Genomic DNA, 24,971 nt, shown 5'->3' with positions numbered 1-24,971 from the left:
TCGTTTTTTAAAAGGCAGAGAACAGTAGCTTATTGATCTACCTAACAGTTATTGTAAAGCATACATGGTGAAAAGAAGTAGGAAAGTGTTATAAATATGCAAGTAATGTAAACATAGGCGTAACCAAGAAGCCTGACAAGGAAACAGAGGCCCAGAAAGGTTAAGTCCTTGCTGGGTCACACGGTTGGGGAATAATCTAGCCTTGTCTAACCACTGTGATGTCTATCCTTGCCAGTTAGGGCTGTGCTATTTCCTAGAGGATGTGCCACTCTCCAAATCAGGTAGCTACACTGCACAACCCTGCAGATCCTTCTTAAGGCTTAATATTCACATATCGAAATAAGACAAGTCCCAAAGTTACTTCAATAGTACACCACAAATTAGGCAAAGGAGATGGTGGATGCATATCAAACTAACCACACCTTGGCACAAAGAGGACTGTGAAAAAGCCCCAAGGCACCAAAAGTCAGAATGCCAAAGATGCTTTTGTCATTAATGAGGACAAGCAGAATGTCCTCTGCTGATGACCATACACTTAGTGGAGGGAGCAATGTGGACTGGACAGAGCACTGGAGCAAAGGCAGCACTGGTGAGGGCAAGCAAGGATGGTGATGGACTCAGAGGGAAAAGGAAGCAGTTGAGCAGGGCAGAAGCTCAAGGTCTGTATCTGTGAGTTGTGGTAGATGAGGCAGGAGAGGAAAGGCAGACTGATTTGCATGTTGTGCTAGAGGATTTTGACTTACCTCTGAGAAGCAGGTGCCTTTAAAGGCTTTTTAGGAGGAGTCAGGTCTGGTAGCTGGAGCATGGCTCTGGGGAAAGCAGGGAGGTGGTGACTTCGGAGGCTGCACAGGAATCTTGGCTTAACCCAAGGCAGGGGCCGTGGGGATGGAGAGAAGTGGACGGATTCAAAAGACATGAGAGCTTTTCAAAAGCTACCAGGGTGACAGTATTCTTTCTAGGGTGAGATGCAGTTATTCCTGGAGACAGGAAGATGGGCTGGCTAACTTTATGTGTAGCCTTTGATTCCATGTTTCCAGAGAAATGTTCATGGTTTCCGACTCCAGTGTATCTGGCTCCATGCCCTTTGGCTGTATAAGATGTACCCCTTGGGAAACAAGGACGCTTTTCACTATTCTGCTCCGCCACCTTCTCACTGTCATATGTAAGCTGTCTCCACAGAATACACCGATTTTCCTGTTTACACAAGCGCACTATGTACTTAGGTCAAAATGTTCTATTTCTCAGTACATATAAGTCTTCCTGTATACACATTAGCCATAAATAGGAGCAAATTGTGCATTTATTCTGTAGTTGTAAGGGTGAGTAGATGTTAAGATGGGTGTTTTCTGCTTATGGAATTTTTGTTTTGAGCTTTAAAGATGTTTAACCATTTGTTTATGACTTTAAAGTGAGTGTTCTAAGTGGAGGCTATGAATAAATATGTGAATCATGAAAGATACATTGAAGAGGTATTGTCAGTAATGAATTGCTGCTATGCACTTTCTCAGCTATTTTGCAGCTTTAAAAAGGTCTAATGTAATCAGATGTTATTTTTAAGGAATTGAAAAAATCTAATATTAAATATGGATTTTTTATCTGGATTGTATTTTTTAGGAAGAGACTTTGGGTTTGCTTCAACTGCATTTAAAATAATCTATTTGTCCTTAAAGCAACTTTTACCCTTATCCTTAATTATTTACAGATATGTATTTATATAATATGATCATGTTACAAAATTATTTTAATAAAAATGGAATGTCGGATTTATTGTTGAACTCCTTTTCAGAAATATAAATTAAGTTGAAAGTAATATTTTTGAAAGCCATATCATATTGTCCTTTCCCCAGCCAAACAAATGCTTCAATTCATCTAGCTCTTGTTAAGAATGAATTTTATCTCCTTCTCCCTTCAGGAGACTGGCTCCTGGGTTCCAGAGATTTTTTTCTCAAGGCTTCATTTTTCTGACCACAGTATAAAAATTCAAAGAGTTTTAGAGTTTGGCACATTTGTGCAAATTAAATTATATAGCATTTTCAAAATATACTTCTCAATATTAGTATGAGAGTAACAGTTGAAACGAAGACTCCATTTGTCAATTTTTATTCCTTTTGCTTGTAGATTGAGAGTTGAGTAAATTTTAACGTAACTAGAATGAAACAGTCAACTTCAACAGTGTTATTATATACGTTAATATTGTAGACCTAGAGGAAATGCTACTACATTTTGACCTTGGCTTGTACTTGATGTTATTCTTTAGTAATTGCTGTCATCCTGAAAGTCAACAAAGGGGACCAGCAAAGGAAAGTTATATGAAAGCAATTTGAAGGGGCTCACGCTGCAGCGTTTTGAGATGTACCCTTTTTTATTACTACTGTGTTTCCCTGAAAATAAGATGTAGCTGGACCATCAGCTCTAATGCATCTTTTGGAGCAAAAATTAATATAAGACCCGCTCTGATATTATATTATATTGTACCCAGTCTTATATTAAAATAAGACGGGGTCTTATATTAATTTTTGCTCCAAAAGACGCATTTGAGCTGATGGTCCAACTACATCTTATTTTCGGGGAAACACGGTATTTACCAGCTTACTATCCAGGTGTCCTTGAGTTGGCTTACTGGTAGGTCTTTACTAGCCCTAAGTAGTTGGTACTTATTAACTGATTTTAACCTTCAGTAAAAATTTAAGAAATGCATGCATTAGTAATCATTGGGTATCCGCCCTTCTCTACTGTCACATACAAACACCATTTTTGCGTATTTGAGTGTATGTATATGCAATATGCCTAATTAATTCATTTTCTCACAAAAAGAACTTCTGGTATAAAATGAAATGTTAAGAACAGTTTTACTTCATTCTACCAACCATTCCATCTATACCTAGGAAAATTATCCAGAAAGCAAACATTGAAAAAATAAGCAACCTTTGCTGATTGAGCTTTTCCTTCGTGTTGATTGCTACATGTAGATAAACCTGGTCATGCCGGCTATGTGTACTGGGGTTTGTGGATTTGCCAATCTGATTTTGGCTAAGGTGTTAGAGAACACTGTTTGAGCAAAGGCACGGGAATGTGGAAGATAGATGTTATTCATCGCTCATTTAAAAAAAAAAAAATCCACTGTCCAAACATTGATGATATGGAATTAAAGAGGCTAGAAAATAATCATAATAAAAGAAAAACATAAAAAGAAACTACATCATATACTAATTTTACTGCCTTCAGTGCTTTTTCTTATGAATTATTTTCTAAAATGAATCTTAGCTAAGAGCTAAGATTCTTTATATGTTGAGCTTTGGGGATGTGTTTATATTTTCATTGATGTAATCATTTGTGGTTAGTTATGATTTTTGATACCTTTTTGATGGGAAATATAATTTGGTATGCTGAGCTTTTGGACTGCTGGGCTTGCTGACACATTCCCATGACGGTGTTCTCTAGAGTGTAGGGGACGGTGGGTGGATGGCAGGACTGCCTGGTGTGTGCCTAAGAGAGCTCTGTGGCGTCTGGGACAATGCATCGCCATTGTAAAAATCACCAGGAAAAGAGAGGTTGATAAAGTCAAAATTTATAAGCAATAATGTCTTCCATAAAATAAGGCTGATTTTTTCTTTTCCTTTCAGATTTTGGGGTAAGTGCATTCTTAGCAACAGGGGGTGATGTCACCCGGAATAAAGTAAGAAAAACATTTGTTGGCACCCCATGTTGGATGGCCCCAGAAGTCATGGAACAGGTAAAAAATAAAAAAAGAAGTGATGTTTTCATTGGCACAGTACCGTAGCACATATCATTAATACACTAACATTTCATTCAAATCATTCATTTTACTAGAATCCATCATGTATTAAGGCGTTATTCCTGATTGCTGGGCCTTAGCAAACTAATATCAAATTGTGCAGACACAGCTGTGGACTTCTGGCATACTATGGACTTCGTGATAGGTAACATGCCTGCTGTATAATTGTGTTTTTTCTTGGTTCCTTTCTTAGGTGAGAGGCTATGACTTCAAGGCTGACATGTGGAGTTTTGGAATAACTGCCATTGAATTAGCAACAGGAGCAGCGCCTTATCACAAATATCCTCCTATGAAAGTAATTATTATTCAAAATACTATGCCGGGTTTGAAATATGGTTTAACAGGATCTATTCTGTAGTTCTCTTAAACGTAGTCATTTTTCTCTTAGACCTGAGGAGAATTAATGGAGGAATGCAGCCAAGTTAAATATTTTCTGATGTTCTCAGTGGACAGAATAGGACAAAACTAGTTCAATGTGCAGCTTTGAAACTTGCTTTACATTCTTAGCACAGAGCTGACTAAAGAATGTGATCAGATTGGTCGATGGAGGTTGATAGCTGTGACAAATACTGGCCATTACTCTTTTGATAGCAGAATATCCCCAGCACCCCAAGGAAAATCTGAAAATACATTATAGTGATAATCATCTTTGCAGATGGATTTCCCAAGTTTTTTGGCCTTTTTTTTTAAGTGGTCTATAACATTTGACCACTCTTTTCATAGTGTCCTGTTGGTGACTCATCTGAAATAAATGAGCCCCGTATTTTTAGGAAATGACATATGTTTGGATACTATTTTAAGATTTTTGCTCTTCTTTTAACTGGCCTGCATCATTATTTCTCTTAGTTTTTGAGATGGTGGTATCAGGGCTAATTTACCCGACTGGATTTTATTTTGAGGCTGAAATAGTTGAGTGGAAATTATGAAGGTATTTTGACAAGAGAATATGGTTCATGTTCGTTTCAACATTTTCCTAGGAAAATATTGGAAAAATTTAGGAGGATTTTAAAAAAAAACAAACAAAAACCCAAGGATAAAAAATATAAATAATTTTACTGATTAAAAAGTTAATACATTCTTATTTTTGAAAATCTGAAGTACACAAAGGAATAAAGAAGAAAATCATCGATAATCTCATTAACCACAGATAATCACTATTAAGGTTTTAGTATAGTTCACTACATTGTTTCTCTCTATTTATATATATACATATATATGTATATATGCATATATACATATATATATATATATATATAAACATAATTAAGTTTTGTGTGTGTATACATACCTCATTTTGTTAGTAAGTTGAAGTGTAAACAATCGAAGTGACCTTTCAGAGGAAGAGCACTGAAGCAGCTCAGGACTTTTTCTCTCATTTGTTTTTTCTTTATTATTTTTCACTTCTTGGTTTCTTTCTTTTCCCATTTAGTGTTTCCCACCTGAATCCAAAGACACATTGCTAATCCCAGCCTGAAGTCATGCAGTACTTTTCTTCAGACTTTATAGTTCTCCCCCTTTCTTCTGTTTGCTATTATCCTCCACAAACAATAAACTGTCACTTTAATCCTCCATCTATTCACACATCTGAAAGTGTTTGAAAAGAGTCTTGGCATGTATATCATTTGCATATATTAAGGCGGATTTATGCATTAATAAAGTTTATTCATCTTCTAGGTCAATAATTTATTACAAATTCTTTTTTTTAAGCAAATAATTTTAATGTTAGTGTGAAAGTGAAATTTTTTCCTTTTTTGATCTGAAGCTGTATTTTGATTTTGTTTTGTCCCCCTCCAAGAGCAGCATGGCCTTTTGCTCTGGTTATGGTTTTTAACAACTCACTTGTATTCTGGCTCTCTTCCAGCGTTTTTCACTCTCTCAGTTTTGTCACGTCTTTAAGCAATTTTCTGTATGTTTTTTCATTAAAAAAAAAAAGGAAATCATGTGTTACCCCTGGGACGTTGTGAATTTATTTTTGGGGTTGGTAATGTTACAGAACCCTGAGTACAGGCGGTTCCTTGCTTATGAATGACCTGTACACATGAACGTTCGCTACTGCTCCGGCCCTCTCTCTCTCTCCCCTCCACCACCCTCTTTCCCAGCCAGAGCCCCAGTCTTCACTAAACCCGTGCTGGAGCTACGTGCTCCTCCAGGCTGTGTGCGAGCCAGTTCCCAGGGAGCTCTGTCCTCATTGCTTTGGGAGATCATTCTTAACATATAGAACAGATTTTGTAAGTTCTGTCAATGGAATAACAAAAAGGTTAAAGGGCACTTGAACCAATTTGCAAAAGGAAATGAATACTTTCAATACACACCTTCTGGAAAGTTAAAATCATGGCAAAACACATTTGTACCTAATCAAGGTTGGTCTTTGATACTTTTGTGAAAAATTAAAGACTCAGTTGTAGCAATTGCTGTACTGAGGGTCTATCATTATGTTTGTTTCTGCTGCAGGTGTTAATGTTGACTTTGCAAAATGATCCACCGACTTTAGAAACAGGAGTAGAGGATAAGGAAATGATGAAAAAATACGGCAAGTCCTTTAGAAAATTACTTTCACTGTGTCTTCAGAAAGATCCTTCCAAAAGGTATGTCAAACTTGGTGGATGAGTTATTGACCTGGTTTGAGACACGACAAAGCTTTGCTTGTGAATGGGGAAAGGCTGTGTGAGGACACCTGCAAAGTACTTGTAGTTCAAGGAAAATCCTGCTCTGGCCCCCAGATTGCCAGCCTTTTAGTGGAAGACAGTATGGGTCCGTAAGGGAAAAGAGTGACTGAGGATTGGGGAGAGGCAGAGGAAAATTTTCGTGTTAATAAGATGCACTGTGCTTGTTAGGTGTGGGCTTTGTTATAAAGGAAATGAAGTGAAACAGATCAAAAGTAATTGGCAGTGGTGCATTCAGAAGCTCAGCTAATATTCTGCACTGTGTAGGTTGAGCTGACCTCTCAGGATTTGAATATCCTGCTAGCTCCAGTCTAAACCAAGCAGCGCTATTGAATTTTGCATAAGTTTCCTTTTAGTTGCAGAGCCAGTTGTTTGTACGGTTTAGAAGATTATCAGTAAAGAAGATTAAGATTTTTACATGAGAAACATTAATCATATAAACAGAAGCAAATTGTTTTAAATTAACTTTAGCATTTCCTCTGTATTCTTGGTCAGTTGCCCTGCACTGTGGTGTGTCTGTTTTCTGAGTTTGTTTTTTCCGTCTTAATTTCCGTGACTTTGAAATATCCTGGGTGGTGATAATAGAGCCGGTGTCCTTTATCATTTAAAGGAGAATGTTAATGATGTGAACCACACACAGGCCTGGCCGGGGCAGAGTCCCTTCGTAGAAAGCTTGCCTGTGTGTGTGGCACCATCCTAACAGGGATCGTAGACGACAGACCTGGAGAGGACTCTGAGAAGGTACCCGCAACCTTCGTCATCCTAGGGTCCAACTGGATACTTGTATTTTAAAATGTAAATCTGCTTCTCGTCTAAAACTTTCCTTTTCAGGGAGGAACCTGCTTTTCGAAGGATTTCTTTATTCTTATCTTAAATTCTTTATGAAACTTAAGCCTTTTACCTTTACACCATAATCTACTGTTTGAGTAGGCTACCCTTCTCCACATTAAACAGAGTTTCCATTATTTTGACCATTCTTTGTAGCTACTCTCTTCATTCCTTTACGTTTTACTGAATTTGCCTAGAATCTTTCTGTATCATCCATCTGTCTCATAGAGCTAGGTCTAAAGATTGTTTGCTATTAAGAATTTTGAAATTTTTGTTGTTGTTGTAAAAGGGATGATTATTTTCACACCTGTAGACTGTTTCTGCTTAAACATCTCTGTTGCCCTTTATATTTGATACGTAGGGTTTGTTTCCTCTGAAGCTATACTGATCTTTTTATCAAGATTACTTCTTCACTTTCCTATTGGATGAAAGTGCTCTTAGATTTCTGATTTTGTTCTGCAACCCTTGCTTGCTTTCCCCTGTGTTGGGCATCATCTCCAAACAGATTTTTGGCATCACCAAGGAAACAGAATTTAATCCTCTAAAGCCCATTGAGAAAAGCACTTGACTTCCCAGTTAGCGCTGGGTTATTACACTGGTCTTTGTGATTCTTGAACCAGTTGAGAGCCCACCTAGTGGTGGTCATGTATAATGTCATACAATTGCAGTTCTTTCAGAAAATGATTCTGTAAGGTAGAATTGTTAGTGTACTTAATGATGCAACAATATCTTTCTTTAGGACAGTTGTAATTGGGTCAAAATAAACTAGATTAGATTATCATACGTTATATTTAGCAAACCATCCTTATTTCTTAATAATCTTGAAAGTCTTTCCGGGTTTTATTTATTGTATGAGCTCAAATATCAGGTTCCCACTACCCCACCCCCAAAATTATTTAGCAAAGAGCCATGCACTCAGATTTTTCCAAAGTCTTTCCCTCAAGTTACTCTTTTAGTAACATTATTGATCTACAAGGTATTAATAGTTTAAGGACTTCCTTTAGATATTTTCTCTGTAACATAAACTGTTCTCACTCTTATGCAGTTATCCTTTATAACAGAGTGTTAGTGGTGCACAAACTTTCCACGTGACTTTCTTTTAGTGAAAAGACACGGATGGCAAAGTTTGGAGGAAAAGGCTTCATGAAATGTGAGAACGGAAAGAAAACACAATATTGTTCAATTATTTAATTATATAAAATAGGTATTCATTAATGAATTAATAAGGAAACGTTTAATTGCTGCACAGTTCTGAAAGAAATCATAACTATTTCCTGTCTTTTTTACCTTGCTTATGTTGTTCTTCCTCTTCCTCTGTCCCCTTTCCACCTCTCCTTCAACACTTTGTACAAAGGCTCCATCTTCTTAAAGTCAGATACGTCTGGGTGAGATTCCTAGCTCCACTTTATCATCACATCCGTGACTTAGTTTCCTTTTCTGTAAATGGGCCTAATAAGCCTACTTCATAGGATTGCTATGAGGATGGAAAAGATAATACATTTAAAACGGATAGCACAGTGCCTGAAGTTTCCTAAATATTCAAGAAATTGGGATTACCATTCATTATTTGTCTTTTTCTTCCTGGCCAAATGGAATTTTTTTTTAAATTTTCAGTTTTCTTGCCCTATGTTGAATACATGTCTCTTGTAGCACTTATCACAGTGTGTATATACGAGTATATTTACTTATACATCCAATTTCCTCATGAGTTTGTAAGTTTTTTAGGAGGCGAACCCGTGACACTCATCCTTGTATCTTTTTATCTATAGTGTCCAGTCTGTCTTACATACTCAGTGGTATTTCTTGAATAACCAGAGACAGTTGGGTGCTAGCTACTTGGGGATGATTTGGACTCATTGGAAAGAGTTTCAGAAACAAACCGGATTCGAGTGGGTTGAGGAGCGAATGCAAGACTTTTGGTAATTTATAATTATTTCTGTTGCCGGCATATAGATCATATACTTGCAATCTGAAACCAATTCAGTGGTACCAAAACCCTGGTCTTGCGAAGTACCTGTTTAAAATGAATGAAAGCATATCATGGAGGAACAGTGACCAGGCAGATTCACTCCTGTGCAGCATACCTCAAGCTAGTTGAGAAAGGGATATGCTTTCCTTCAACCTTGAGAGCTCATGGAACTTTCCCAAAAGAAGACAGCTGGGGTGTTGGAGCTGTTTGCTTCGTTCAAGGCTGTGCTCTGCACAGACGAACATTGCTTATATTTGCATAGCAGCAGAACATTTTGATATTTCTTTAAAAAATGAACCTTAATCTTATAGATTACATGCTTCTTATAGTTGGTAACTATAAAAGGAAGCAACATTTTCTTTGGGTATCAAGGAGGTGGATGTTGCATAGATAAATCGGTTAGAAATGAATTAAACTTGAATATTTATTTCCTTTTGGGGGAGAGGTGGGGTGAGAAATGCAGTTCTGCCTGAGGTCAGTGAACAATTAGGAATTATAATGCAAATTGTTAGAACTACATATACTGTGTCATTTTCATCCTAAATCCTTTGAAAATTATTTTAAGTCTCGGTGGACTTTGCTTCATCCATATGTGTTAACTGAATACTTTAAGAGATTTTCTTCTGAGAATGTTGATACTTGCAGACTACTGCATTGTTTTTCAGGATTTAAAATGGAATCGTCATTCAAAGCTGGGCCCAGCAAACTTTGGTTGCTGGTGTAACATTTCTCGTAAAACAGCGTTTGTATTTGTACTACACTGTATTGCTTGATAGCTGATAGTGGCCATGTAAGGCCATGTGTTTTCAGAAGTCTTTCCCCTGTAGTACTTAACCAAGCAGCAGGCAGTACAGATACCGTGTTTCCCTGAAAATAAGACATAACCGGAAAACAGCATGATTTTTCAGGATGCTCAGAATCTAAAATAAGCCCTTCCATATTTCCCCAAAATAAGACTGGGTTTTATATGAATTTTTGCTCCAAAAGACGCATTAGGGCTTATTTTATATTATGAGCATCCTGAAAAATTATGCTACGGCTTATTTTCCGGTTAGGTCTTTTGGGGCAAACACGGTAGTTCCACATTAACCCTATACTGGTGGTTGTTAGAGCCTAAAATTAAAACAAACACACAAAACACAAAAAAACGAAAAGTCAGGTGGGCAGTACACACTTCACCTTTTTTCATACCTTCTGTCACTTTCTTCCCTCTCTCGTTTTCCTCATTCTTTCCAGTTCCATTTTTCCATATTTTTTTATGGAGTTAGTTTAGCACATGTAGGATTCCACTCCAAAGCTACAGACCTTGATTTAAGTTAGCTTCAAAAGGACCTGCTATTTAGTTCTTCTCTGTGTGGAGTAGAAATCACCTATTATTTAACATAAATATTAAGCCTATAGAAAAAGAATGTGACTTCCTTAAACTAATTTCTCAATTTTTAGGTCATTGTGTTTTTGTATTTATTGATGAAGGCTAAGAGTGGAGTGCAGAGAAAGGAGTTTTCTCTGTAGCATGCCTTTCCCCCTTACAATAATTTCGGTTACCATGGAAATGACCTTGCTGGGGAAGGGAAAGTATTTTCCCAGCCCTGAATCTCAAGGTATAGCTGACATTTCCCAGATTCTCTGTATACTGGTCCTACACCTGACCCTTAGTGGGCAGAGAGGGAGGAGGGGGTCGAGAGGAGAGACAGCGTGTTTGGCTCTCCGCTTCATTGCATTCACTGTGTACAGACTTCCCCCCTTTCCTTTTTTTTTTTTGGCGGGTGGGGTGGGGTGGAGGTAGGGCTGGCATGAGTCTTATTTTCATTATGTCATTCTGCTCTTCCTCACTATATTGAACAGATGCTTAGACTTTAAGTGCTGACTAAACCTAGCCCTAGGAGTCGTGGTCCTGTGTCCAAATGTCTAGTGGCATCACTTTTATCCCACATTTGATTGTGGTATGAAATTGAGCTGTAGCAATTGTCTGGTCTGTGCTCGGCATTGGGTGTATAAACATGAATACTGTGTTGTCCCAGTCTCGGAAGGCCTTACAACCTAGCGGGGTGGAGGCGGGGAGACAAGAGGAACAGATAGTCACAGAATGGGAATGCGGGTGGATTGACATCTGAGCACCAAGTGCGGAGCAGTGAATTAGACTTGTAGGAGCTGGGAGGAGTATTTGTGAAGATGACTGACACTTCATTGGTTCTTGACCTATAAACAAGGGTGTGCCAGTTATTTACCAAACAATTTTAAAGCAAGAAAAGCAGTGCGTGCTTTGTCATGAGAGAGCAAGACATAGGCGAGGACATCATTGTAGCTGGAGGATAGAGTTCACGTGGGATGTGGAGGGAAATCAGGATGGAGAAGTCATGGTCTCTTAGGCTGCTGAAATCCATTAGGATGGATAAGGAATTGGGACTTTGTGGAAACCAGCTTGGGAGCAGTGTGGGTGGTGGGTTGGAACGAAGAAGAGAGAAGTGGCAGAGAGAATAACTGGGAGACTTGTAACTGTACTGCCCAGATGCCGGGAGGGTTTCAGCCAAAACTGTGGCCTTGAGTTCCTTCATCATCTTGATTTTTCTTAGGTTTCTTTTCACTTTTAAAACATGTAACCTAAATTATTTTGCATGCCTCTCGGTTTTTAAAAGTTTTGTTTCATGTTGCGAGGTACCAACCATGGTACCAAATCTTGCTCAGTCTGTTGTATAATGAATGGTTCTCCTACATGTGCTCTCACTAGAGAGAACACAATTCCACCCAAACGCAATTCAGAAGTGTTTGACTTGTTCTGACGCTCCTCGTGCAGTCTAGCATCACACTCTCTTATCTACTAGATGTAAGTTGCTGAAGGTAGTATTTATATCTGCCATAGTCACTGTAGTACGTCTAGCGTCAGGCATAATGCCTGACAAACGCAATAGATGCTCAATAAATATTTACTGAGAATGAAAGGATGAATTTGGAGTAGCCGGGGGCCAAAAACATTGCAGACGATCAGTAAGAGTATACGTTAAAATAACAACCAAAGTTAAATCATGTAAAAGAACAGTATCGTTTTCAGTTCTCCTGCCTGTTCAACCAGGTACAAATTCATGAATTTGAATGAGTTCACCCAGGGATATGGCATACAAAATGTAAAACGTGGCCCACCTGTTCTTTAGACCTTTATTTATTCAAAGCAATTAGCAATTAGCAGCTTGTTTATTGCAATGGATATGGCCATTCAGGGTTCTTTTCAGGTACCTGTAACCAGTGTTCCACTTGAAACTGAGGAAAAAAGCAATAACAATTTAAATAGCAAATTTCTTGGCACAGAAATACAGTTTAGGGCCCCTGTAGACCTACACAGTTTGGATATAGTTGCACTTAGTGACGTTTCCTAATTCTTTTATATACTTGGGTTTGGTCCCTGGAAACATTTTAATGGAGCTCCCTGGTTCCAAAAAAGTAGTTTCTAATCTCTTCAAATATGAGGACTGTTTTTGAACTTGCACCCCTCTCAACATAATACTATTTGTACCTTTGCTAATCATTGCCTGAGAGGATACCTAATGATACTTAGTAGTAGTTCTCTCCCTCCTCCCATTTTTTTTATTATGAAAGATTTAAGACATACAGAAAAGCTGAAAGAATAGTACACATTTACTTCTATACCACCACCGAGATTCAACAATTATTAACATTCTTCATATTTGCTGTATCTTTTTATCTACATTTTATTTGCTGAACAGTTTGAAAATAAGTAACAGACTTAATACTTCAGCTTGCATTCCCTACAAATAGAGACCTGTTCCTACATAACCACAGTACTTTTCCACACGTAAGAAAGTGAACAGTAATTTCCTAAAATTGTCTAATACCAGCATATTCACTTATCTCTAATTATTTCCAAATGTCTTTTGGGACTTCTTCTCCTTCTCCTTCAAACACAGATTCAGTCAAGGGTCACGTGTTGCATTTGGGTTTATGTTTCTTTACGTCTTTTTAAGTTTAGCTCAGTCCCCTCACATCTCCACTTTCCTCTTTGACACTGACTTTTTGAGATCAAGTCAGTTGTCTTGCCGAACTGTCCTGTATTCTAGATTTATGTCATTTTTTTTTTCTGCATTGCTGCTGGTGTTAGAAGGAACTATCAATGAAGGAAGCTGTTCTTTATGGAAAGATGCCAGTTAATAAACGTAGAAGGAATGACAGAAGTAGAAAATCTGTTTTCTTCCACCTCCTATGATAATTATTTAAGGCAAAGATGCTAAAACCATAAGGTAAAAGTTTTTTGGGAATAGGATATTCATATAATACCGAAGAATTACCCAACAGAATACTTGCCAATTGCAGTGGAGAAAACCTACCTTTACAATGGAGAGATCTCGGTCCTGGGGACCAAGCAGTTAAATTTAGCATCACCCCAGTGAAATCACCTACCATTATATGCCTCTGACCTGCTGCAGTAAGACATGCATAGCGTCGTCTATGCAGTATTCTTGCCCCAAATGCTTGGTTCAACTTAGTCAAGCCTTCAGACCTAACTTTCAGTTAATAGGAAGTGTAAGATAGAGAAACAAGTTAAATGGCACCATGAAGAAAAAATCAGACCAATGCAGTCATGCTTTTAAGTGAATTTGCATTTTATTAATCGCCATCACATTTACCTTCCCCTGAAAAGCAATAGTCCGTGTAAAACTGAGACAGGGTTACTCAGTGGGCAGACAGAGCTTGTACACATGATGTGCGGACCTCTTGCAGTCACTGCCTCTCTTGGGGGCGCACAGAGCACTGTAGACTGTAGTTTCTTGACAGGGTCATATTGCAGCTTGTACAGTTTCTTAATAAATATAGGAATTTAGCTTACAGATGTGTTAGTCTGCCGCCTTTTCGAAACACTGAATTCACTTAGTGAAGTGTAAGGATGAAGGATGGAAAATTGATCATGCCCCAAATATTTAGCTTAGAGGAGTTTGTGTGTTTTGCAGTAGAGGAGTTTGGAAAGAACTGGAAAATTGGCACTATTTTATTTGGTGCCAGCTTGTGATTAATTTAGTGTCTGGTTTTGCTGTTCCTAAAACTAGTCTTCCAGAAATACTCTAGGATTAAGTTGTTTCATCAAGGCAGTGTATGTATCGAGTGGTCATTGTTTCAACTCTAATTTATTATTGATCTTTCAGGCCCACAGCAGCAGAACTTTTAAAATGCAAATTCTTCCAGAAAGCCAAGGTAACATGCTTAAAAACCCAAGTAAATCTGCTATTTTGAAATCACTATGAATTTCTATGTATCGTATTTGATATTAAACTGTTGGGAATATTTGTTTTGCAGAACAGAGAGTACCTGATTGAGAAGCTGCTTACAAGAACACCAGACATAGCTCAAAGAGCCAAAAAGGTAAGTGCCATGAGCCGTGCTGACCCAGTAAGACCTGATCCCCCTCCTGGGAAAATGAAACCCATAGGAAAAGGAGGAAAGAGAGCTCCACATACTCAGGGTGTGGTTATTTAGGGGTTATCTGATCAGTGATTACTTTAGATAACTAGTCTGACTTTTGGTTGTCTCAGCTTGCTCTTATGTGTTTGGGTGTGGAAACAATATGACATAGCTCAAAGGATTTCATGTTTCCATTTATCCCCTTTACTTAAAGAAGGTCAGAAGGGAGGGGATAGTCGTGAGTTTTGAACACTGGAAAGGTAAAATATCCTTGAGTATCTTTCCTTTGGATTTTGCAGAAGATGAACAATCTTTTTTTAAGTAGCTTGAAGTGACAAAAGGATAAACAAAACTTTTGTTCTTCATGGTTATTTGGAATATCTGTGGGATATAGGTTCTTTCCTCAGAAAAGTCCTGTGGTCCCTTTTGTGGTCTACCTTATGTTAATGAAATTATATTAATGATTACTTGAAAAACTTTCCATCTAGCTTTGAGGTTTTTAAAATGGTATGTATGTGTGAGTGTGTTTATTTTTTTATCCAGAGATTTACTTATCTACAATTACTGATTCCATTATGGTATGAAACCTAATAAAATTTAACCTCTGGTTTGGTTTAGTTTGGTTTTAAAATTATATTAGATATTTATAATGATAAATATTTGTATAGTCACAGATTTAGAAAGGTAGTTCCCTTCCCCCCCTTTTTTTACAGTTGCTAGTTATAGGAAAAGCTGATATTAATCTAAGTTGTCTGCTCCGTAAATAAAAATTGGCAAAGAAATAATGCATTAATGATTGTATCTCATCATGCCTAGCTGTAAGTAACTTTGAATATTAACTTTCAGACATTGCCTTTTCTAGAACATTTTGTATGAAATGCATTTAGCTAATGCTTTAGAATTGTTTAAAATAGATTTTAAAGAGACTTCAAGAAATGACCCGCTGTATATAGGTATCTGCAGACTTCTGTGGGTGGGGCTGGTTCTCAGGCTGTGGGTGTGGGTGAGCGGTAGGGGGCTGCTGCCGTGTTGACAGCAGAGACCTGAGCAAGGTTGGCCTATGGCATGTCTGAGGGACAAGGGAAAGTTTGGCAGATAGTTCATCAGAGTGGCACATCTTCAGGGGCAGCAGAGAGAGCTGGAGCTTCAGTTTGAGGAAACAAACGACACGTGTGACCAGAGTCTGAGGGCTCCATAGAGAAGGCTGAAGGAGGATCCTGCAGAGAGTCCCTGGGGGTTTGGAGGGGAGCATGAGTTCTTTTGATCAGATATCTAAAATGTCAGCCAGAGTTGGAAAACAGCTGTTAGAAAGCCATTGGCTTGTACAGTATGTGTCCACAAAGAAGATTTTTTTTTTGTCTTTGTTTTTTTTGTTAGTAGATTCGTCTGATCTCATCCTGTAGCTATTCCTTGAGAAGGGTTCCCTGAGAAGGGCTCTGCGTTCTCTGCAGAGCGTTAGCCTCACACCTCCAGCTCCTTGTTAAGTGACTGACCATTCTCTCACGGGCAGTGTTTCCACAGGGTTCGCCTTCCTTCCTTCCCAGACCTAATCTTCCTGTGCTGTGTTCGTTCTGAGCCACCCAACCTCAGAACACTGGGATTCTTCTTATGTTTGAGACCTGCCTCCCTCCTTGTCTTCCCCATCTAATCACTCTTCGCATCTCTCCACATTTCCCTCTGCAACATGGCTCAGAACGTTTTCCTCCTGGTTTTAATTGGACAATTGCAGTAGTTTTCTAACTGTTCTCTCTCCATTCCTCCTTTGTTTCTTCTTAGACAGTCGTGCAAGATTAACTTTCTGATCATGTCACTTAATTGCACAAAAGTGGTTTCCAAAGTTAAACAAAAATTAAAGCAAATAAATGGAAAAAAGTTTCCTATCAAATAAAGGTCAGGCTCCTTAGCCTTGAATTCATGGCACCATTTCAAATTCTAGCTGTATATTCTCAACTCCAGCAGAACTGAACCACTTAGCGTTCTCACTGAATAACCCATACGTTCCTTTGGAACTTCCTCCATCAACTTGAGAAAATGGAGAATCTGTTCAGGCTGCGACTTTATTTCCTTTCTTTAAAAAAAAAAAAATATTTAAATGATTTATTACATATTAGTGTGCTGTGCATTGCAGATCCCATTTTGCATGTATTTTAAATAATAAGCAGCTAAAGTTTTGGGAGATATGATTTTTTTCAACCATGTCCTCTGCCATTTTCCTTGCTCTTTGATTTTAGACTTAAACCTCAGGGCTTGTTCCATCATTCATCCCTTCAAATGGAAAATGGCCACACATTTCAGAGTCACACAGAAGACTAAAGGGAGAATGTAAATTAGTTCCTTAAACATCTTACAGAAAAGAGAGTGGCCCATTGCAATGTTATCCCGGCTCTCTAGCTTCATAAAGTTGGCTGTTTTCCTGTCGTAATTCTCACTTTGAAGTGCACTTTGGTTATCAGCTCCACTCCGGCCCTTGCCAGTTGGTCCCATGGCAGGGACGCTGACCACATCAGCATGGATCCCGGTGCATATCTTGTTCATAGTGAGTGAGCACCCACAGATGTTGGCTGACTCGGTGAACACAGGTGCTTGAGTGTATCAAGGAAAGGCCATTTGAAACCCTGTTTTTCACTCACTCGAACCCCCAAAATGCTTGGCATACACTCGTTCCTCTGATTCCTGTTACTAGCAGACAAGCCTCCCTCCCTCTCCGGGGCTCGTGATGTTGGTAAGAAGCCATGCTGTTCCTTATTTGAAACTACTCATGCAGGCTTGGCCACTAGGAAGTAAATATTATTTTAATCACCATGTGCACTGAAAATCTTTGTGATAGGACGTCTTTGCTTGTTTTAAGTTTTCACAGGGTTTAAGTAAATTTAATTTAAAAGTTGGTACAGGGGAGTCTTTCGTGTTTTTTAATGATTTTGGACTTCTCTTCGTTGACATCTGCTCACTGCTTACTTTCCTGTTTGCTACGGTGCCTCCTAGCTGATCGTGCTCTAGTTTCCTGGTGTAGATTTGGTCCTCGGAGACTACTTGTTGATGTTAGTCCTTTGATTTTTGTCTTCTCAGTTTGTTGTTTTTAAAATAGAAACAGACAGTCCATTGATATACCAGTGTTTACACGATAGCTGGGCCTGTTGACCTAGCTCTGGACATTTAAGCAACCATGTTGATTTGAAATTTGTTGTCATAAACAAGTCTCTTCTCTTCCCTTATGGTAACTAAAATTATGAGATAACTTTCAGTATGTATTTTTCTTTGCCATGAACAATTCTCATATTTAAAAGAGAGGAAGGCTGGTGTTGTAGCCGTTCTCAGGAAGTCCCACGGAGCTCACCAGTGCCGTCCTTTGGTGTGAGAGGAGATGCCTATTGTGCTCATGTTTGGCCGGAATGTGCAACGTTAGCACATAACCCTGTATGCGGAGGTGATCTTCTCTTCATCCAGATTGACTCCTTTAAATCAGGAAAAAAGTATAATAAGAAATAGAAACAGTAATTTTGTGATGTGAAATCATTTTTGTATGTCTGGTAATTGCAGAAGTTAGGGCTATCTGTTTTCTCCTGGGAGGCACAGAGTATTTGGTCCGTTATGAGTTCTTTTGCTGACAGAGATCATCTTGATTTTATTTTGCCCTAAGTTTTCTGTCTGTAAAATGGAAATTTTATCTGAGCCCAGGAATGTGGTGAAGGGCAGGTAGTGAGAGACATGATGTTCGTGAGCCATAAGACACTCTGTAAGTTCTAACTGAGGACATGCTAGTAATGACCCATGAGAACAGGGTTAAGTGCAGCTATGTAACTTCTTTTCAACTTTTCACTTATCCTTATGCACGAGAAGAAAAGGCTTCATAACTATTACTCCTTCTCGTGGGATTTTTTAGGAACCTGTCTCCAGCCATCTTTGGGGGTTCGAAAGCTTGACCTTGTGGTATTACACCATTTACTCTACTGTATTCACTGGGAGGGGAAAGACATACATCATTCTGTTAAAATCAAATGCTTCAGGCTGTGTACATTTCTGTTGGAGCATCTAAGCCTCAGAGTTGGCGGATGTCTCTGCTTTGTGTTAGTGAGACGAACCTTGAGTCACCACGTTCACATTCATATTCATAAACTTTATGTTGCTAAAACCCACCAACAGCAGGGCAGGAGTGAAGGGTTAGTAGCTGCATAGATGTTGAAATGTCAGTTGTTCAGCCAACAAGCACATTGGCCAGAGAAGGGATGAGGTAAAGAAATATAACACACAATTCTTTTTGTTGTTGTTGTTGTTGTTGTTGTTGTTGTTGTAGTTTTCAGTGTTTTTATGAGAAGTAGAATCATTGGAAGGGTTTTGTTTAAATTTTCTTAATCATGAAATTGATAAGTTAGAAATGGTTAGTCATCATCAGAAAGAGGGAAGGGATATTATATCACTGCTACATTTAGGTGGAACCATTGTGAACTGGAACAACTGGGATAGTTTTTGTGGGTCCCAGAATTCCTTATATCAGGCTGTAATATTGGTTTCCTATCGAAGACCCAAGGGGTTGGCTTCTTCGTTTGATCCTCCGATGTGCTTAGGAATACATGGTAGAGATATTATGATTCACATTTATTTAATACAGTTGATCCTTGAAGAATGTGGGTTTGAACTGTGTGGGTCCACTTATAACAAATTTTTTTTCAATAAATGTACAGTCAGTCTGCCCTCCCCACAGGTTTCACATCCATGACGTCAACTAACCTTGGATTGAAACAGTACTTACTTTCCATCTGTAGTTAGGAATTCGTGGATGTGGAGGGCTGACTGTACTTCACATGTGTTCAATATTTGTCCTTACTATTTTTGCTTTTTATTTTGAAACAACTTCAGACTTACAAAAAGGTTACAAAAATAGTACAAAAAAATTTCTGTGTATATTTCTTTCTTTCACCCCTTTTTTTGAAACATTTCAAAGTTGTAGATATTATCCCCTTTATTTTTAAATATACTTAAGTGTGTATTTCCTAAAAATAAGGACATTCTCTTACATAACAGTGTAATTATCAAAATCAGGAAATTGACACAACACTAGTATTTAATTTTCAGATCTTGTATAAATTTTGCCAGTCTTGCCACTAGTCATTTATGCAGTTCAGGATCCAATCCAGAATCCTTTAGTTGTTATGTCTCCTTTACCCTGAAATAGTCTTTTTCTTTCACAACTGACACTTGAAGAATATAGGCAAATTACTTCGTAGAACGGCCCTCAGTTTGGGTTTGTCTGGTATTTCTTCATAATTAGATTCAGTTTGTGCATCCTTTGGCCGGAATATGATGTTGTGTTCTTGGTGCATCACATTAAGAGATACATGGTGTTGATTTATTCCTTTATTGGTGTTGTTAGCTTTGACCACATATTTCACGTGGTGCCTGCCATTGTAAACACAATTAATTCTTGGGAGAGATGCATTATTATTACATTCCTCCATGATACTAAACATGAAGAGGTAAAGTGAGAGTACTTACTGTACAGGATCATTAGTCTTTTACTGAAGAAACGTTTACGTGTCATGTCATCCTGGTTAATAATGATAGGATGTCTCTGATTTCTAAGCAGTCTTGTGGGCAATGAACACTTTGCTAGAGTGTGATGTTTAGGTAGGAAGTGGAGATGGCCTCTGCATCTGTTCTGGAAGCAGCAATAGCTGGATCTTTGTCCTTCACTGGGTGAGCTGCCTATTCTTTCTGAGCCTAAACTGTCAAATGGAGTCATGGATACTTACATTGTGTTGCCCTGAGGATGAGAGATGATCCACGCAGGAGGTCTGGCACTGTGTTTGGCACGTAGTGGATGCTCAGTCCAACAGTGGCTGCCATGACTGCCATGAAAGTGAGGAGAAAGATTGTGGTTACAGAAGATAGGCATTTTAGAAGTACAGAGTCCTGGCAGTGGGGCAGGTGGGGGTGGGTGATGAAGGTTGATTCTCTTGCTGTTGTTTTGGATAGAATGGAGAAAAAGCCCATGGAAGCCAACAAAAAGAAGGAAAAGAATGACGTTGCTATTGCCTGTTCACCTGTCTTCATGTTTTCTTTTCTGCCCCATCAAGGTGCTGTCAGTGGGCAATAGCCAGGACTTTTCCTCATTGCAGCCACCCTCTCTACCATGACAAGTGTGGGGTGTGTGTTTGTGACGAGCATAAGAATAGTAAGAACTAAATACACATATAGCTGATATTCTTTTACCGCTTTTGGAACACTTTCATATATGTTTCCTTGTTTATTCTAAACAATTATCCTTGAAGACAGGTAGGGCAGGTACTATCACGTTATAGATGAAAACGTGAGAGCTGAAATGGCTGGCCTAAAGTCATGTGACAAATAAGAGGCAATTTTTACTTCCGGTCCATGCTTTTTTCACTAAATCATACCTCAGAAGGAAGAAGAGAAGGGTGAGGATAGGAAGGGAATACAGATGGAGAGGCGTAAGCTCAGTTCAGTGGCATAAGTGGGAAAAGGTATGTGGGGGATACATTTGTCATTCTCAGAACGAGTAGTCTGCCACTTAGCACAGATGATGGGGGTGTCCACGCCATTCACGGACACTTGGAGATGCTCTGAGTATCACTGTAGGAATCTGAAAGTTTGCCAGGGTTCTGGCATATGTGAAGGGAATAAGGTGAGAAAATGGCTTTGAAGATGCTGATGGGAAGAGAGAGATGGCTAGTGAGAGTTTGGTAGTAGTTGTTAAAATCTGCCAAAAGCTCAGCTTCTTATTCATAAAATGGAGAAGGTAATAATACCTATCTGTATTTTTGAGGACTATATTAGGTAAAGAATAGGAAGTGTATAGTGCAGTGATTGGCACAAAGTAATAAATGCCACTCGTTATTAGAATAATTATAACAAATTTTATTATTTTTCATAATCACATATATTGCTTTATTACTACAGTTTTGGTATTGTGATGTCATTATTATTTTTTGTAACAGTTTTCATTGCTGCTGTAGACACCACTGCTGCTGTTCCCATTTCTGCTGCTGCTGTAACAACTGCTACCATTACAGTCACTGCTACTAACAATGGGCCCTGAGATGCAGGCAGGTCCAGGCAGGGAAGCTCACGTTCCAGTGGGGAGCACGGTGCAAGCATCATGAGACATGTGAAACTCAAAGAGTCGCAGAGAATAAATGCTTTGGGTATGGATATAGACTGTGTGCTACAGGCCAGGGAACGGTCATGGAGCTGTTGGATGGGGGAGCGTGGGGAGGGGAGAGAGAGAACAACTCATACTTACTGTGCACCTTCATGCACTGTGCTAGATACTCCATTTATACTTATCCCAATTACTGCAGCCTTATAACAATCAATGAAGTCCTGAGAGATAGGACAGAGGATGAGATATGTTAGGTTATTAGGACTGGTTAAAAAAAAAAAAAAAGCTATAAACATTTTGAACTTTGAGTGGAAAAGAACAACGAGGATCATAAATATCTCCTGCTTCACGGTCCTTAGATTTGAATTCCTGAAAATTGAGACCTGGGGAGGTTGGACCTTGATCAAGGCCACAAGGTCATGTGGTGGCAGAGTCCAGATCAACATCCCCATTTGCTACCCGTTAGTATCTTCTTTTAGCCAATACAGAGGGAACATCGTAATGAATTTCTGAAAATATGTCTTTTTTCCCCTCCTGAAATCTTATAATTAATGTATAAGACATCGAAGGTTATACGCTATCAAGAAACTGGGGAGAAAGTACCGTGATTTCAAATGCTTATAAATGGATTTTAGTTTTGCTCTAAGTCTGCCCAGCAGAGGGCGACGATGGATTTTAATTCTGTGAGTTGTGCAAAGTAAACAAACTGACCAACAGTTTTGCCTTTGTTGAAGGTCTCAGGTTTGGAGTAGAAGGATCGAGAGTGTGTTAGGTCCCTGTTGAGCCCTGAATACTAGGCAACTTAGTTAGTTGGGTGTTTTTTTTACTGGGCAGGAGGTCGAAGGGTGATGGTTGAAGTACTTTTTACTATTACCACTTTCATTTTAAATTAAAAATCAAAGTAATCTAACATTTGTATTTTAACGTAATTTATGTCAAAACCCAAAATCACAATTTTGAAAATGGGATAGAGAGTTTCTAGTATTTTGTGGTCAAATGAATGCAGTTCTGGGTGATGGCAGACTATTTCCAGAAAGTTTGTTAGTTCCTGTAGTTCTCCTGCAGTTCTCTCTCAGGGTCAAGTAAATAGAGCATGGAGTCAAAGTGCATGATACCTCTGAAGGACAAGTGAACTGACCTCTGTAACTCTCACATTTATTATGGATTTAATATAAAATACTCCCGAGTATTCAGGTAGGCCTGAAGGTGCATGTTCTCTTATTGCTTTGTGTTTCTTTCCCCTATCCTCTTGTTTAAAAACAGCCATTTGTATTGGTAATATATCTTATTTGAGGAACTCACATACATGCTCAAAGGGAGGAAGGAAGACTATGGTAGTTGAGGATGTTATTTTTCCTATTTTAGAGCTGAGAGAACAGTTGTCCAGACAGGTTCAAGTTATTGGTTTAAGTGGATCTGTAACTGGGACAGATGTTTCCTGAGTGTAAGCTTATGGATATTTGCATTAATTTTTAATTTTAAATGTATTATTTTAGGCAGTTTAGAATGTAACGTTTATTTGGGCAGAAAAGGGCTTTTGGACACTAGGGGGTGCTATGAGAATAGTTCATTTACTCTAAGAATCTGGATAGGAATTGCTTACCGTGTTTACCAGAAAATAAGACCTAACTGGACCATCAGCTCTAATGCGTCTTTTGGAGCAAAAATTAATATAAGACCCGGTCTTATTTTACTATAAGACCGGGTATAACATAATATAATATAATATAATACCCGGTCTTACATTAATTTTTAGTCATTAGAGTAAGTAAAGATGCATTAGAGCTGATTGTCCGGCTAGGTCTTATTTTCAGGAAAACACGGTAGCAGCCTATAAAAACTCTTGCAGTTGTAGAATTTCTCCTTTTGCACTGTGCCTGCTGTAAAAGAGCTTGAACGGTTTGTGTCGGGGTGAATTAGGCAGAGGTGGGATAGAGGAAACAGCAAGAGGAAAAAGCATCATAAATTACTTACAAGTCAATTGGTGAATTGAGTAAAAAAAAAAAAAGCATATATTTCATATATTTCTGGTGGCATTTGACTGTGAGCCAAAAGGATCCACTCTGGAAATTGTGATTTGCTAATCCTGGTATGCCCATTTAGGGGAAATATCTGTATTTTCAGATTGTAGTATATTGCTAGGAAAAGGCCCGTGAGGTATCTTTTAAAGACACCAATGTCTTAAGAGAGCTTTTTAAACTTTTACAGATCTTGTCGATATACTTTTAGAAAATGTAAAATGATGACATACATTTTGCAAATATTATAAGAGGTACTATTTGTACAACTTTAGTTTGTAGAGAACAGATTGTTTTCTTTCATGGAAATGAATAGGCCAAACCAATGGCCTTATTTCATATCCAGTTAGATTTTTGAGATCTGCCTATTCAAATGCATTATGTGCTTCTTTTTTTCTTTTTTGCCTTTGGGAAGTTTGCTAACTCTTTCCAAAGCTCGTGTGCAGTAGCTTATTTTTCTGAAATTTAATTGGCATGTGTGTGTCCAGAGAAGTCCTCAGCTGCATCACTGGTAATGACTGAGGTACTAGCCACCATGAAGGCAGGTTGCCTTTATTCTCCTCTCCAGCTCACTCTAATACTAGCATACCATTTCTTTTAAAAGTAGGTGAACCATGAATAATGGAAAGGAAATTGGCCAAAGTTGCAGAAAAACTAATAAAACATGTTAGATGCTCTTTTGATCTTGTGAAAAACTCTAATATGATTGTGCCCTCTCCCTGGTTTAAAGCCTTTAAACCATGGCTTCTTTTTAATTAAAGTTAAGTCCCAAGTTCCTGCCACTTATAGGATGGGGTCCACATCACTTGTAGGGTAAGGACCATGCAAGGCTCCCATCATCTGTTTGGACCACGCCTCCAGCTTTTCCTTCAGCCACTCACCACCTCACCCTTAACATCATCCTTATGGAATTACTGAGTCTGCTTTTCTACCAATGCACTCCTGCTCCTGCAGACTCAAAGGGCCTGTTTGCCTGCATATGTCCAAGCGAAGTAAGACATGAACAGGAGTTTGCAGCAAGGAGAGGAAAGGTTTGTTTAAGGAAATGGCACCCAGCCCAGAGACACAGGTGAGCTACTGCTCTCAAAAACCTGGCTCTCCGATGGCCTCTCGTAGCCAGGTTATATAAGGGGAAACAATCATTATCTATGGTTACTATGGGAGCTGGGGCCGT

General features: G+C 38.6%; 1 protein-coding gene across 4 annotated transcripts in view; it reads left to right on the top strand.

Annotated features, from left to right (window-relative positions):
- Positions 1 to 24,971, top strand: part of STK39 (serine/threonine kinase 39) — a 282,358-nt gene that overhangs the window by 95,283 nt on the left and 162,104 nt on the right. For all 4 annotated transcript variants that reach the window (XM_019727361.3, XM_074337430.2, XM_074337417.2 and 1 more), the window contains exons 6-10: positions 3,624 to 3,733; positions 3,990 to 4,091; positions 6,248 to 6,381; positions 14,407 to 14,455; positions 14,558 to 14,623. In XM_019727361.3, coding sequence (XP_019582920.3) covers positions 3,624 to 3,733; positions 3,990 to 4,091; positions 6,248 to 6,381; positions 14,407 to 14,455; positions 14,558 to 14,623 — 461 coding nt within the window. The remainder of the gene's footprint in view (positions 1 to 3,623; positions 3,734 to 3,989; positions 4,092 to 6,247; positions 6,382 to 14,406; positions 14,456 to 14,557; positions 14,624 to 24,971) is intronic.

This window comes from Rhinolophus sinicus, chromosome 17 (genome assembly GCF_057876585.1).
Source record: "Rhinolophus sinicus isolate RSI-liver-muscle chromosome 17, RSI-T2T, whole genome shotgun sequence".
In the NCBI taxonomy this organism is placed as follows: Eukaryota; Metazoa; Chordata; class Mammalia; order Chiroptera; family Rhinolophidae; genus Rhinolophus; species Rhinolophus sinicus.
This window is presented reverse-complemented; position numbering and strand designations above follow the sequence as displayed.